The 13,898-nt window shown below is 47.3% G+C and overlaps 1 protein-coding gene across 1 annotated transcript in view; it reads left to right on the top strand.

Annotated features, from left to right (window-relative positions):
• The window catches only part of LOC120896372, a 65,595-nt gene that overhangs the window by 21,996 nt on the left and 29,701 nt on the right, over nt 1–13,898 (top strand). Inside the window, exon 2 of the mRNA XM_040300424.1 lies at nt 10,674–10,679. Within this exon, the coding sequence (XP_040156358.1) occupies nt 10,674–10,679 (6 nt within the window). The remainder of the gene's footprint in view (nt 1–10,673; nt 10,680–13,898) is intronic.

The following is a 13,898-nucleotide window of genomic DNA, read 5'->3' as shown; positions in this document are numbered from 1 at the left end:
TTTGCATAAATACATAAATACAAAAGCTGCCCTCTAACTGCTCTCATTTTCAAGAATGAATGGATGTTAAAGTTCGCTAAAAGAGAGGGTAAAATCTCCGCGCTCTTGTCGTACAGCGTTCAAAGCCCCCTTTTTGAACCCTTTGCAACAAGCAGAGAGCTAGAGAGAGAGAGTCGGAGAGGAAAAGGCAAAGAATGAGCGAATTCGATTGTACACTCGGCCATGTGTTTACATGCGTGGTGGTGTGCTCAGTGATAAGAAAACTATTTCCGTGCAAATAAACAAAACGTACGGCCGATGAAGTGGCTGGTGGAAGGGGCCGCTTCATGAGACCGCTTCAAGAGAGGAAAGGCATTAAAACACGTAAAAACAGAACTTGCATCGCAGTGCTCTGTCTGTGCGTCTTCCGGGCGGTTCGACATCTTTGTGCATCGCGTTCCGGCTTAGGCCCTTTTTGTTTGATGGCCCGTGCTCCTTACCCACTTCCAAACGAAGGGTCCGTTTTTTTCTCTCTTTCTCATTTCTGGTTGGTGGTTGCGTATGTGCGGGATTTCTGCTGGATGGCAATTAAATGCTCTCTATTTCGCTGTGCGAAGGTGTACACCGGTTCCGAATAAATGCTCACGCCATACTTTCTCGCTCCTCGTTTGCTCTTTGCTGGCAAACGGCGCGCACCGGTGACGATACAGGCTGTGTGCGTCTTAGCATGGCACACGTTTTGTCGTTCACGTCGTTGCCATTGCACGTGCAAAGGCGCACGGAGCAAGAACGCGTCAACCGTTTCGCAGCGGGTCGTTACATTTTTGGCCAATAGTGGACGGATTTGCCGGCAAGGGTTACACGGTGCGTGATCGATCCATTGTGAGCAGCATACACTCTTATGCCCGCAGCTGTATAACTGTATCGATTATGTTTTAACGTTTGGGAGTTTGAAACAATGTTTGATACTATTTAAAACACATGCCAAAAGCGTATGCCTTACACATATCTCATTTAACCTTCGGCATGAACCAATCGTTTCGTTCACTGCCTCCGATCCGTTAGCTGATCTCATGGGGATCCGTTTAATCTTCACCAGTGCCGATCTCTTACCGATCGTTTCTGCCTGCCTACCACCGGGACCGCGGGACCATGTCATTCAAAAGTGTCTTGTGGTGCTACTTGTACCCCTTTGCGCGAGTGCTGGAAACCGGTCCGGAAAGCACGGGGCTTCCTACATCAGCCTCAACATCGCTCGGGGGGTAAGATCGAAGCGAAGAACCAGTTCGCTTAGTAACTGTCGCTTCTCCAGCGCGCACACACACACGCTCGTTCTGTAGCGTTAGGCTGTTGGAAAGGTTTTGGGGCTGGAATTTCCTGCTTCCAGAACACTGCCGCCGGACTAACCAACCCGGTGCACGGTGTAGCGTCCTCTGCACATACATACGGTCGTGTGCATCTCGATTGGCGCTTCGCATGAAACACCTTCTTGCAGGGGCAGGTCATTTATTTTCTCTCCTCCCCTGTAGTGTTCGTATGTTACTGTGTTTGCATGATGCAGCAGCACCCTGTTACAACGGGTGGTAAGGGAGGGAAGAAAGCTGTGGAATGCACATTGATGGAGGTGGGGATTTAATGCAAAAATATTTTCTCACGCAACTCACTTCTTTGTGTGTGTGAGTGTGTGTTTGTGTGTGTTAATAAACTGAAGGGAAGGAAAGATACCATTGGAGTGTTCATCTTCCTTGTGCCATTTGGTTACTGGTGGGATGCATCTTTGATATACTCTTCGTTCTGTTATAGCTCAGTATGTCATTTTCGGGGAATGATGGAATTAATAATGCAAGTTTGTTTAGTTGAGTGCGGTGTCGTTAGTAAAACAACGATAAGAGTCTAGTTTGGGGCGATATTGCAAATTTCAGCCTAGTTATATTTTTCATGCCTCAATGACACTTGAAAATAATATTGCAGCAGTATTGCTTGAAAAGAATACTTTTTTTATGTTGTAAAACATCTGTCTGAGCGCACTGTACAAGATAAATAACCTACATGATAAGAAGATAAAACCTTACAAGAGCTTTTCTTTAGAAGCACGCAACAATACTGCATTTTACTTGAGTTTGGTTCAACAATTTAGGCTGACATTCTGGGGTATCGAAAACCCCTGTAACGTAATATACTATTACGAAATGCACTTCAGTTACTCTATGATGCAGTTTGGTACCTGTCCACTTGTTCTACGGGTCACATCACTCCCCAAGTAAAAGCTCCTGTTGCCATCATTGCGACCGTCATCATCGTTACTATGGAACCGCTTTGCAGTGCACCCACCTCCGTGGTGATGTTACCGTTGACTACGTTTTGGTCCTTTTCGAATCTAATTGGCCTGCAGATTGCAACACACATAGTGGGGAGGTTTTGGGAGGTAGCTCTGAATGATGCATGCTGCAGCGGGAAGCGGGAAGAAGATCAGGAAATCATTTTCAACCTGTACAGTTTGCCAAATCTCACATCATAATCCATTCGAAACAAAGGTCTCCGTGAGAGGAGAACAGCTTTCGGTGCACAGTTCTGGGTGCTGCATATTGTGTTCTGACGATCAGGTCAGAATGTTGCAAAACTGGGTCTGGTAATAATGAATACATAACATCTTTGTGACGGATGTCTGTGTGCATGTGTGAGAGAACATTTCATCGAAGCTTGAACATGACCGCCTTTAGTAAGGTGTATTTGTGTGTGGACTCGTTTCGGTTACGGTCAAAAATATTGCTCACTCTCGCTTGCAGAACCCTTCTCCCCCTAGGAAAGCGTTTGTTTTGTGTACATAAGGATGCAACTGAAATCATTGCTATGTACGCACGACGCGTACTACGGTGTGTGAGATGGTTGCGCTGCGAATGTCCATCTGCGTACATAATCTATCGAATGATATCTCGAGCTGATGCTATGTAATCGTACGTTGCAAATAATTAAAGGAGTGATTCGAATGGAAACATTTTGTTATAGAGAACAGCTCCTTAAGAACCATTAGCGTATTTGCAAAGCGCCTAGAAACGATCATGCGCTAAGTCGTATGATCAAACATCAAGCGGGATTTGTGCTTCAGTACTTCAGAATCTGTACAAGAGGTATGTGGTTTCATTAAATTTCCATTAAATCATTGTTGCTTATTGTAGGAGCCTTTTAAAAGTAAATCAATTAGTTTTTTATCTCTTCATTTTCTTGCCGATCTTCAATTACAAGCAAACTTATCTTAAAACTTCTTGTTGATGGTGGAATATACTTTATGTTGGTCCGGCTTGATCTTTTTCGTCGAAGAAGAAAGAGAAAAGGCATCCATATCTGCGACACGTCTACTGGAATGTGAAACCAATAAAGATCGATCGATGCGCTACGTTTTGCACTGCTCATTCCGTGGCAGAACGAACGCGAATGATCGGAGTGCGAAAAATAAGAAAAGGAAAGCCGCTTCCACTCACTCCGAGGGGCTTAATCAATTTTCCGTAAAACTTGTTTTCCGGGCCCTTTCCCCCGAGCCAACGGTGTGGCGCAGCAAGAATATTCGATCGAAATAAACGGGGGGCTTGTGGGTGGCCTCTAAACGTACTAAAACCAAATCCTGCCACTGCCACCGTTCTGTTATCCTGCCGCTTCCTGCTGCATCATGTACAAGCGCTGGGAAAAACAAACTAATTCTCGGCAAAACAGAGCACACAACCCCCATGGAATCTCCTCCCGGTCCAGACAACCGAACCGAAAACTGGCTGTCCCAAAAGGATAGAAAGGCTCTATGCTGCCACTCTAGAGCAGGAACACGAAAATCGAACCCAAGCGCCGCCAACCAAACTTTGTCGCTGCAAAACGGTGTTTGGGGGAGATGCCGGGGACGAGGGAGAGGGAAAAATTAGTCTGAAGCCACCTTTGTCTTTTCGCTTGACGCCGAGCGCTTAAGTGGGGTTGGTCGGAAGCCGGGAGCCGGGACGAGCATTTTGATCGTCCCAACCAAAGCTCCCTTAGTCGCAAAACCTACAAAACTTTCCGAGGCAGTTTTGCCTGCCTTCGATTATCATCCGCCGTCCTTCGTGCACAGCTTTTTCCATCCCCATCGTTCGGTGTGAGTTGGTGTGTGAATCATTTATTTGAGCACAGTCGATCGTTGGGTCGGCTTTTTGTGTACCTCCGTGCGCTCGGCTCCGCGCCAGAGCCCCGCGTTCTTTTTTAGAATCCTTTTTGTAGAAACAAAAAAGAGTCCATGGTTATGTCATTTACTAGTGTGCGAGAGTGAAACAGGACGATAGATGGCGCCTTCGGTTGGAAGTAGACGGGCGCGGGCGGGTTTGGATAAATCGCCCACGGCTCAAAGGATATGGCACTGGAAGGCAGCAGCACACCGACACGGAGCAATGTCCTGCGGCAGAAGCATCGGCAAATGGGCGATAGAACCGGTGGCAAACTGGAGCTTTTTTCACCTTTCGCCCTGGCTGTATATATATGTGTATGTGTGTGTGTGGGTTGAGGGAGCGATCGAAACACATCGCCCCTTATGTACATCCGAGCGAAGGAACAACCAGAACGTTGGGAAAATAAGGACGAATTTCCATCCAACACGGAGCTTATGTACTGACACACAGCGGAAAGGAAGAAGGCAAGCAAGCGGAGTGGAGCTGCGAGGAGGTAGATATGTATGTACCGTCAATTTCGTCCCACCGAATGCGTCCTCTTGCTACCCCGCTATCAACCATTGTTCGGCGAACGAAAGCCACCTTTCTGTGCCGCGCCATCCCTCCCCAATTTCCCTGGGCCGCCTGCTCGGCACTAGCGATGATGAGTCCTCGTCCTTACAATGTGCAAAAAGAAGAGAAAGGAAAAAAAAGGTTGGTTGGTTGGATGGTTTTTTTATGTTTTGTTTGAGTATACTCGCTGGCAGAATAGGTTCTTGCTTTATGTTCGCGCTCGGCCAGAATCGAAGCCCGAGTGAAGCGTGTTGGCGGCGGTTTGTCCTGTGCCACCCGATGCTGCCCTTGCTGCTTCTTTGAGAGTGTGTATGTGTGTGTCGTTTTTTTTGCTTGACAGAATGGCGCATGCGCGCACACACGCACACGCCACACTCTGCTATAATTTATCCACTTTTCCTTCCTCCAGGACGGGATGCCAGCATGATGGCCCACCAGCCCCTACCGTTGCGGGGGACAGAGGGTGCGAGTGGGAATGTTTTATGTAGAATCCTACCGAGCACGTAATGCACCAAAGCGAGCAGGCCGGAGCGGGGGAAAATGAAATAGAAACAATCTACATAATGTGTTTCGTGGCGGGGTAACTCCGGTAGCTTTGGGGAAGATATGGCCCGGAGGTTGAATGGTTTTTTTTTCAGCTAGCTCTTGGGCAACCTACCTTCTAACAAGCACACGGGCACTGCTAGAGGTCAGGCTGTAGCGAAGCTGTGTTGTTTGTCGCTTTATCCCTGTTTTTGCTTCCACTCTTTCTCTATCTCTCTCTCTCTCTCTCTCTCTCTCTTATTCTCTTTCTCTGTTTCATTCTGCCCCAATGCTCTCCGATCCTTCCTCGCGCCCTCGTTTAGCGGGATCGAAATTCCGTTCTGCCAACCACGATGGGAAGCAAGGATCCTCCGGTTTTTGGGGGCGATTTTATTGTTCTGAATCCGAAAATAGAACCCCCGAACACAACAGCGGCCAACGGCAGCCAGCACCATTAACTCGGTGCTCGGGCGAGTTTCGTTCGCTTCGCACACACACAAACCGTCCCCCAATATGGAGTCGATCGGGCGAATCGGGCGGCGAGGTGTAAATTGGAATGGGCTTCCGACGTCATTCGGTCGAGGCTGGGTTGAGGAACGGTTGGATCGTGGGGTGCTTTTCTCCTCCCACCCTCTCTCCCACACACTCACACACACACGCATATGATGACAATGGCGCCTTCGTGATGGTGATCCTTTCTACCATTTGCTGGAAACCGACCGAGTGTCCTGCTGATGATGATTAAAATTTCACAAAGATCCTTTCTGTGTCCGTACCGAAGCGGTTGGCTAAAATGAGCCACGTATAAGGGGGCAAGGTTCTGTGGATGTGGAAGGCAAGACGGGAAAATCATTTTTGTGTCGTTCCTTCTCTTACACGTTCGATTGGTTGAGCTCGAGGGTCTCGCTGGCCAACGTTTAGCGTGGCAGGTGGGACGAAAGCGGTCTTTTGGCACGACGATCAGGGTTGACCGTGGTTTTCCCATTGGAAAGAAACTTTTTCTCCACTGTTTCAATTACGAGCAGCGAAACAATATGATCGATACCAACTGGGGAGAATTGGGAGGATGAAATTCTCCATTCACGTTGGATACTCTGGAGGGAAGAGAGTTGCTCTTTCGGATTCTGTCTTATTTAATGCTTTCGCATGTTTTGTTGGATTGCTACTCTGTTAATCGATGTGTTTGTTTGCTTCATTTAGAGTGTATGCAACGACTTTGATTTTTATTTCAATATTAAATTACTTTTTGTGTAAATTTCTTTCAAATTTTGATGTTCTATTTATCTTTTATTATGTTTTATCATTTTCTGTTTGCTAAAAGCATGTGTCTTTTTTATTTATTTATAATATGAAACTTAAACTGGCTATCTTAATATTTAGAAATATTTAATTATTTACTATTTTTCATTATGTTAATTAGTTACAATTTGATGTTTTTTTTGTCTCCAAAATTTGAATCGAAGAACTTTGAATAGCATAAAATAAATTTAAAATAATGTAAACCGTGACTACCCACCGCAAGAGAGAATGATTTGTGCGACATGGCTTCAAAGCTCCGCCGTTATGAGCCGCCATAACAAAACACGTCTCATTCAACGCACTTTCACGCATATTCTCAACATCATCATTCTCCGTATCCTTTCCACATTCCTCGCGAACACTTGATGTGAATGTCCTTTACATATCACAATGGGATTCGTATCTATCCACTACCGATTCCTCCTCCGGTCGCCATACAAGAGCGCGGATTAGCCTAACGCCACGGTGCTTCGGTTGATCGTATGCTCTCTAATCAGATGTTTCTCGCAAAGCGGGCCCTCATGCAGGCAACCCGTAGGGTGATGCGAGCCGAAGAGGTGGAAAGCTTTCGCCAGCAAGATTCGATTTCAAGGCACCATCTTTCGTCATCGTTGATCACTTTCACTTCTTCCCGGAAGCGCCAAAAAGCACGAACCACGCGAACCGTTGCAGTCGGTGTGACTGATTTCCCATCACGCATGGCACGTGGGTACACACACACACACTCTCCCTACTGCCCCCGCCAGCTTTAACGGTATGCTCCGCGCAGCTAAGGGTGGCCCTTGCCGCGCGGTACGTATGGCATGTCATGGCAAGATTCGTTAACATATTCACCATCGTTCTTAGAACGCTCGGTGCCCAACCGGTCGAACGTTGCCCGACCACTCGACTGAACCTGAACCTGTTGCACCCAGGGCAAATAAATAAACACCTACGCGAAAGTGCGCGAGACGGCCGGATGCTGCTACCGGCTGCGGCTTGCTGCACTTTGTATAAATTTATTGCTCTTTTGTATTGCATGTGAGTGTATGTGAAGCGTAAGGACTATTCTAAACCCAAACCTCTTGTCGCTAGTTTGTGGGCCAAATACATTTCAAAATAAATATAGTGCCTAGCTAGTGGTTTTTGTAATCAAAGCTAAACAAAAGTTTAACTTTTCCTGGCTTTGCTGGAAACAATACAATTATGATTTGGCGACGAAAGAGACACACGGTCATGATTTGCTTCGAATGACGCACAGGATAGGGTACAAGGTACTGTATCCTTTTTGTTGACAAACGAAATATATTAAATTGTAAACGTTGTGTGTGTGTGTGCATGGCGAGAATATGTTTGAAATTGCAGCAGTGCATTCGAAGCAGTCGCTTTTGTTTGCCTACCTGCTGGATCTGCTGGAGCGTCTTGTTATCGCACACCAGGCGCCTCCATCGTGTTTGCATCCGTTTCTCGATCGTTGCATAGTTGCAGGAGTAATGAAAAGAGAAAGAATAAATGGGAGAGAGAGTGAGCGAGACAGAGCGGTGTAGCAACGTTTCACTCCCAGCAAGTTCGATGAACACATTCTTCCACCGCTGGGTAAATAAATGTAGGTCAGCCTTAGCAGATGCACGGACGAGCAGCTGAGAGCTGCACCATGTTGGATGTGTGTGCGTTGTTTGGTTTGATTTAGCGGATGCATACTTTTGCTGCGGGTCAACGATCACAAAACTTTGCTTATTTTCAAATACGCCTAGCGGGAGTAAGTTGGCATCAAACTTTGTGCTCCCTGGAACGCGCTTTACTGTGGCTTTTATGCAAAAGCTTCCAGTAGCATTGTGACATGATTGCATCACCTTTGCTCCCAAAAAAAGCATGCCAACGGCTTCCCTCAGCTACGCTATAACTTGCTGCTCTCCGGCTGACTTAATGTCCCGCTTTGTCCGGTTGATGATCGTCGGCAGGCAGCAGAGAGCGAGCTGCAGGACACTTAAATTGCACACTCTTACGCCCAGTGCATACATTTACAAAAGGGTTAGGTCCCTTTTTTTATGTTTGCTTTTTCCTTCATAAAATTTGAGTGCGTATGTGTGTGCGTGTTTTCCGCTTTTTTGTATGCTCCCTTTCTCTGCGCAAACCACCATCGGGCGGGGAAAAGTGGTGGAACAAACCACCACCGGTGGAAAGGGAGTGATGTACATTTGGGTTGATGATCACCACACACATACACAAAGACCCAAAAAAAAAGAAACCTCATTTTCTTGCTCATGTTGTCCCGCACTCGCTCTATGTTTGCGCCTTACATAGCAGCACAATGCTTCCCATGCCGTAAATTTTCCTGCCATGCTGCTGCCATCCCGCTTTTCCGACCAATGTCGACTATAGAACAAAGCACACACAGCACGGCAGCCTGCCAGCTCGCAGTCCCGTGCTTCGATTCTACCCATCGTCCCAGAAGCTCGCTTCTGCTGCTTATGTGATCCGATATGCCAGTGTGTATCGCCTGTTTTCCTTGCCTCCCCGTGCGAATATCACCACAATCCTGCCGCACGTGGTAAATAGTGGTGGGACACAGCGAGCGAGGAGTACCTATGTACAACGCGTCCGTTCCTGTGTACCGTGGGCTTTTAATGTCACCGGGCGGTGTGTTGGTGTTGGTGCCGTTTCATTGTTACTCCGCCGTACATTGATCCTTTCCGGCGTCGGATGCTGGGTGACGTTGGTGAGCATGCAGAGGGTGGCAGAGGCAGCAGCAGTGAGAAGGGCATTGGAAAATGCTTTATATACACGTGCGTATTGTGCCCGAGAGAAAGGGAGATAGGCAGCATGAGCGAAGGAGATGCAGAAGAAAGGTAAATAGAGCAAAGCATCATACCGAGGATAGACGCCATCAATTGCTCTTTATGGGGCGAGATGGGGCGCGAGGTGTGAAGGATTGGAAGCTTCACTGTACCTAAGCATTGCGAAAAAGTTTAACCCTCCCTTATGTACTGTATTCCCCCAGCAGGATGAGCTCGTGGATCTTTTATGCGGCTTGCGGAGCTTTTGCAACTGCTTTCCAGCACCCGTTTATTAGTTTTGTTTTTTCCTTTGTTTTTTTTTTTTTTGGTTCATGGTAATATTCGCCAAGCGGACGTTCGTTACCATGGCAACTGTCACCGAGCATGGGAGGTGGTAGTGCTGGTCGGAGTGCGGTAAATGTCAAGCTCAACGTTGTTTAAAATATGTGATGCTTCCGTTCTGAAAAGAAAAGCTGGAAAATCCTCCCCTCCCCCTCCCTTAAATGGTCGAAAACAAAAAGCGGGAAATGTAAAGGAAACGAAGGAAAGTTTTATGTATGCTTCGAACTGGCGGCGGACGGGAGATGGAGAAGATTTTGCACTGCATCGCTTCTCGAGCTCGATCGGGTAGCTCCCCGTGGAAGGCGCTTTGATTTTCTTCCTTCCGTTTCGTGGCCGTCATTAGCGAGGACACAAACCCTTTTGACAGTGGCGGTTACCGATCGGTTGACAGTTTGGTTTTGGAGGGCTGATTTAACCGTTGCGCTCGCGAGCTCAAACCGACCATGCTGTTTGCTGGACTCTACCTACCGTCCAGTGAAGCTGGCTGTCTGCTGGCTCGTAGACGGTGGACGGAGGCTTCCTTTTTTGTCGGTATTTTCTGTCGGTTTATCGTTCGAAGATACGTTCGTTGCAAAGTATAGCTTGCTCCTTCCGTCCATGCAGTGACGTATTTCTACGTGATTGAAACTAACGCACCCTCTTTGACAGCAGGAGCGGGCAGGGTAAGGGCAGCAGACTGCAGCGTGGCAACGTCAGTCAACAAATAAATAATGCACCTCGCAAGCAGGACGAAAGAGAACGTTATGCTCCTTTCAGGTGGTACATATTGACGATATTTTCGGCAACTCTTTAACCTTGCACACCACGGCACACAAACAAGACAAACTTAAAGATTCGTAAAAAAAAGAGTAGGTGCTCAGGAAGTTTATTTTGTGGGGGCGAACGAACCCGGCAACAGGTTGTGTCGCCGATCTGGTGCACGCCGTTGGGCGACCTTTTTATTTCTTCAGACAAACACGACAAAGCCCCCCGCTGTCTCGCACTAACGCACTCTCTTTGTTTTGTTATTTTCTTGCCACACTTGTGGTGGGTTTCTTTACAGATGCAGGTGAGTTTGGGCGATGCTGACACACGGGGTGCTGCTAGCTTCAATGATGCAACGGTACGCAAGATAACTTCCGAAGCAGATCGCTCTATGCTTGGTGGAGAGTAAGTCAATTAGGGTGGGAAATATTGTTATCATTTTTTTAAATTTTCCTTTTAGATGGATTTTGGTAGTTTTGATGCTTTTGGGGTAACCTTTAATGAAACAGTGACGAACGTATCCTTCCCGATCAAAATCAGTCTAAAAAGCGTCAAGGCAGCGTTCTCAACAACTTCAAAATTGAACGCAAATCACGCTTTAAAGCCACATTGAAGTGAGGCTTTAAGATTTATGATTGATTCCAGTCGTGGTGCATTTCATGAGCCATCGCACAATCACAACACGCAAAGCTTTTGCGCAAGCAGGGAACGAGCGACGAACTCAAGGGGGGCGTCCCGAGCGTTGTTAGGGATTAAGCGGTGCAGCTTTAATCGGTGCTACCCCAAAACTGGTATGGCTACTGCATTCGGATGCATTCCTGAATAACCTCCCCCCCCTGCCACCAGCGGTTGGTAGCTGGTGGTGCTCGCGCTGTTTGTGGGTGGCTTGTGGGTGTTGCACCCTTTTGTATGTGCGTAATTGTGTGCCGCTGGTGACCGAATATCATAATCCATCCGGGTGTGAGGACAGTTGTTTAAAACACAAAACATCACAAACGGAATGAGCAGTGTTGCACAGTATACGGCGGTGGAGGGAAGAGTTGTGGATTACACCATAAAAAAAGGAAAGTAAACCAACAAACAGTTTTTTTCCCCTCATAAGAGCTTCCCGGAATGAGGCTTTTGGATGGGACAGTTTCCCAGAAATGTTTGGTCCACATTAGCTTCCCAGTGCAACAGCAGCTTTCTTTTCGGAATCGAATCATTCAATGACCAATTACAGTTAAACTGGTATGCGAAACAACAACTGTCACTGGAAAGGTACATAAGTGATTACGTACGGTTGGCTGATTGATTTACTAGAATTTCCAACCCTTCTACAAAAAAAAAAAATCGATCGTTTTTGTGGAATATTATCTAATGCTTTAAAAGCTTTGATAGAAAATTGCAAAATTAACCTTAAAACAAGCTAATGGAATGACATGTTTGGTATTATCTTTTCCTTTGTTCAATTCATATAAATTCCCAATAAATACATTACATGACCTATGCAGACAAAAAAAGCGCTTTGCAGCTTACACGCATTATCGGTAGAGCTATCAAATGAACAGTCAGTTCAGCACGATCTGCCCTCGCTTCGATATCAGCCTAAGCCAAAGCGAGCACTGAAATGAACGCTTCCGGTTCATTCTGTCTGCCGTTTTAGCCGTCGCCGTCGTCATATCATCGTCGTCGTCGGCGGCGGCAGCAGCAGCAGCGGTTGCCGGTATCACTTAATTAGTGGGTTAACTTTAGACATCGCACACACATACATCCCCCCCCATCGGCTGCCCGCTCAAGAGAAGCAGAGGGACGGGAGGGAGCTGGGCGGACCGTTAGTCTCCGGTCCCAGACGCAAGGTCGCCCCACAAGTGGGCTATCCCATCAAACACACACACTCACGCGCGCACACGGCCGCGTACATGAAAAGCAACAATGCAAAGAAGAGCCACGCGGTCATTCGATGTTTATGCGAGAGCAGCAAAGCACGCGGTCGTCTGAGCATATACATATATAGTGTGTGTGTGTGTGGGACCTGCCTCCCTGCCTAGCCATCTAATGGTTGATGATAAGCTAATCTTCTCCTGTGCGTATGTGACTGTTGACGGTTTATCCTTTTGAGGAGAGAGAGAGAGAGAGAGCACAATTAATGACCAGAGCAGAAGGAGCCAAGAGCACAAGGTTCAACGCTTTGGAGTTCATGTTAAATGTTGTGCGTGGTGGTGTGCCGCGAAAACGGAACATGAGTAACACACTATGGACAAAGTCTCCTTCGATTGCTGACTGAGAGGCCATTTCAACCGGCCCGGAGGGTTGGTACGATGGGTCGAAAATAGAGCTTTCTCGTGAACGAATGTGAGAGAGTAGAAGTTATTTGTTCGAAAGAAAATACAAATGATTAGAAGCGCGGTGCAAATCGGTGCTGGTCATGCATGTAATTTTCGGAGCGGGTACTGGCGGAAATTGATTCAAATGCACCAGAAATCACGAGACGGGGATGATTCGTAATGCATTGCTTCGTAGGTGTTTGGTTGACAATGACCGTCGACGATGACAATGACCGAATTACTGGTATTCTAAAGTACTTTCGAATATTTTTACATGATATGTTATATCAATAATTGCAGTCATTTGTTGAAATATTCATTTATTATAGTATATAACTACTCAAAAAAAAACAACAAATAATTTCGTTTTCGTCCGATCCCAGCACACGTAAGCATTAGAGTGCGTCATTTGGAGTTTTGTGCGTACAGGCGGCCTATTACACAGACACTCACTTTGCTCCCAATTCCTCCAAATGCCTTCCACTTCTCTTCGCCTTCATTACCATTACGAACCGTGTTGTTCATGTGTGTGTGTGTTTGTGCGCTATTTTACGTTCCAACGATACGTTATCCTGACGAGCGTCCACCACCAAACAACGGAACGGCCAGCCGTAGGAACGGATTTGTGTGTTTCTATTTGCGTACGCTTTGGCGTTCGCGTTACACATACGCACTCCCGCCGCACGCATGCACGCACGCATCACCCCCAAAACGAACGGAACGCGGCCGGTGGGTACTACCTTCGACCGCGGAACGGCCAGACAGCAGCCTGCATTCATTCAATCTTACACACCACGCGCCGCCACCGTGCGAGGGAAAGGAAGTGCATTTCGTATCTGTTGCGCCACCACCGCGCCACCTTTCCGTGGGGCCTTCTCTCGTTTGAACTGATTCGATCGCTCTCGCTCGCTCTCGCGCTCGCTGTGGCGCACACACCCGCCGCTGGCTTTGTTTATTCTGCCCCGTGCCGCGCTAATAATAAGTGAGCATGGAATAAATTTATGAAGGTCACCGCCATCGCCGTCGTCGTCATCGTCATCTCGGCCGCCGTTTTTCGTATCTACCCGCGGCTGCAGAGCGGACGATTGAAGAGGGGAGCTGTGTAAGCCATCGCATAAATACAGCGTACAGCGCGAAAGCGCTTGCCGGGGATTGGTGGGAAGGGGACGCAAACATGGCCTCTTGTTTAAACCCTTTCTATAGATGTGTATCGGTGG

The sequence above is a fragment of the Anopheles arabiensis genome, chromosome 2 (genome assembly GCF_016920715.1).
Source record: "Anopheles arabiensis isolate DONGOLA chromosome 2, AaraD3, whole genome shotgun sequence".
Taxonomy (NCBI): Eukaryota; Metazoa; Arthropoda; class Insecta; order Diptera; family Culicidae; genus Anopheles; species Anopheles arabiensis.
Note: the sequence above shows the minus strand (reverse complement) of the source record. Positions and strands in the feature narration are given on the sequence as shown.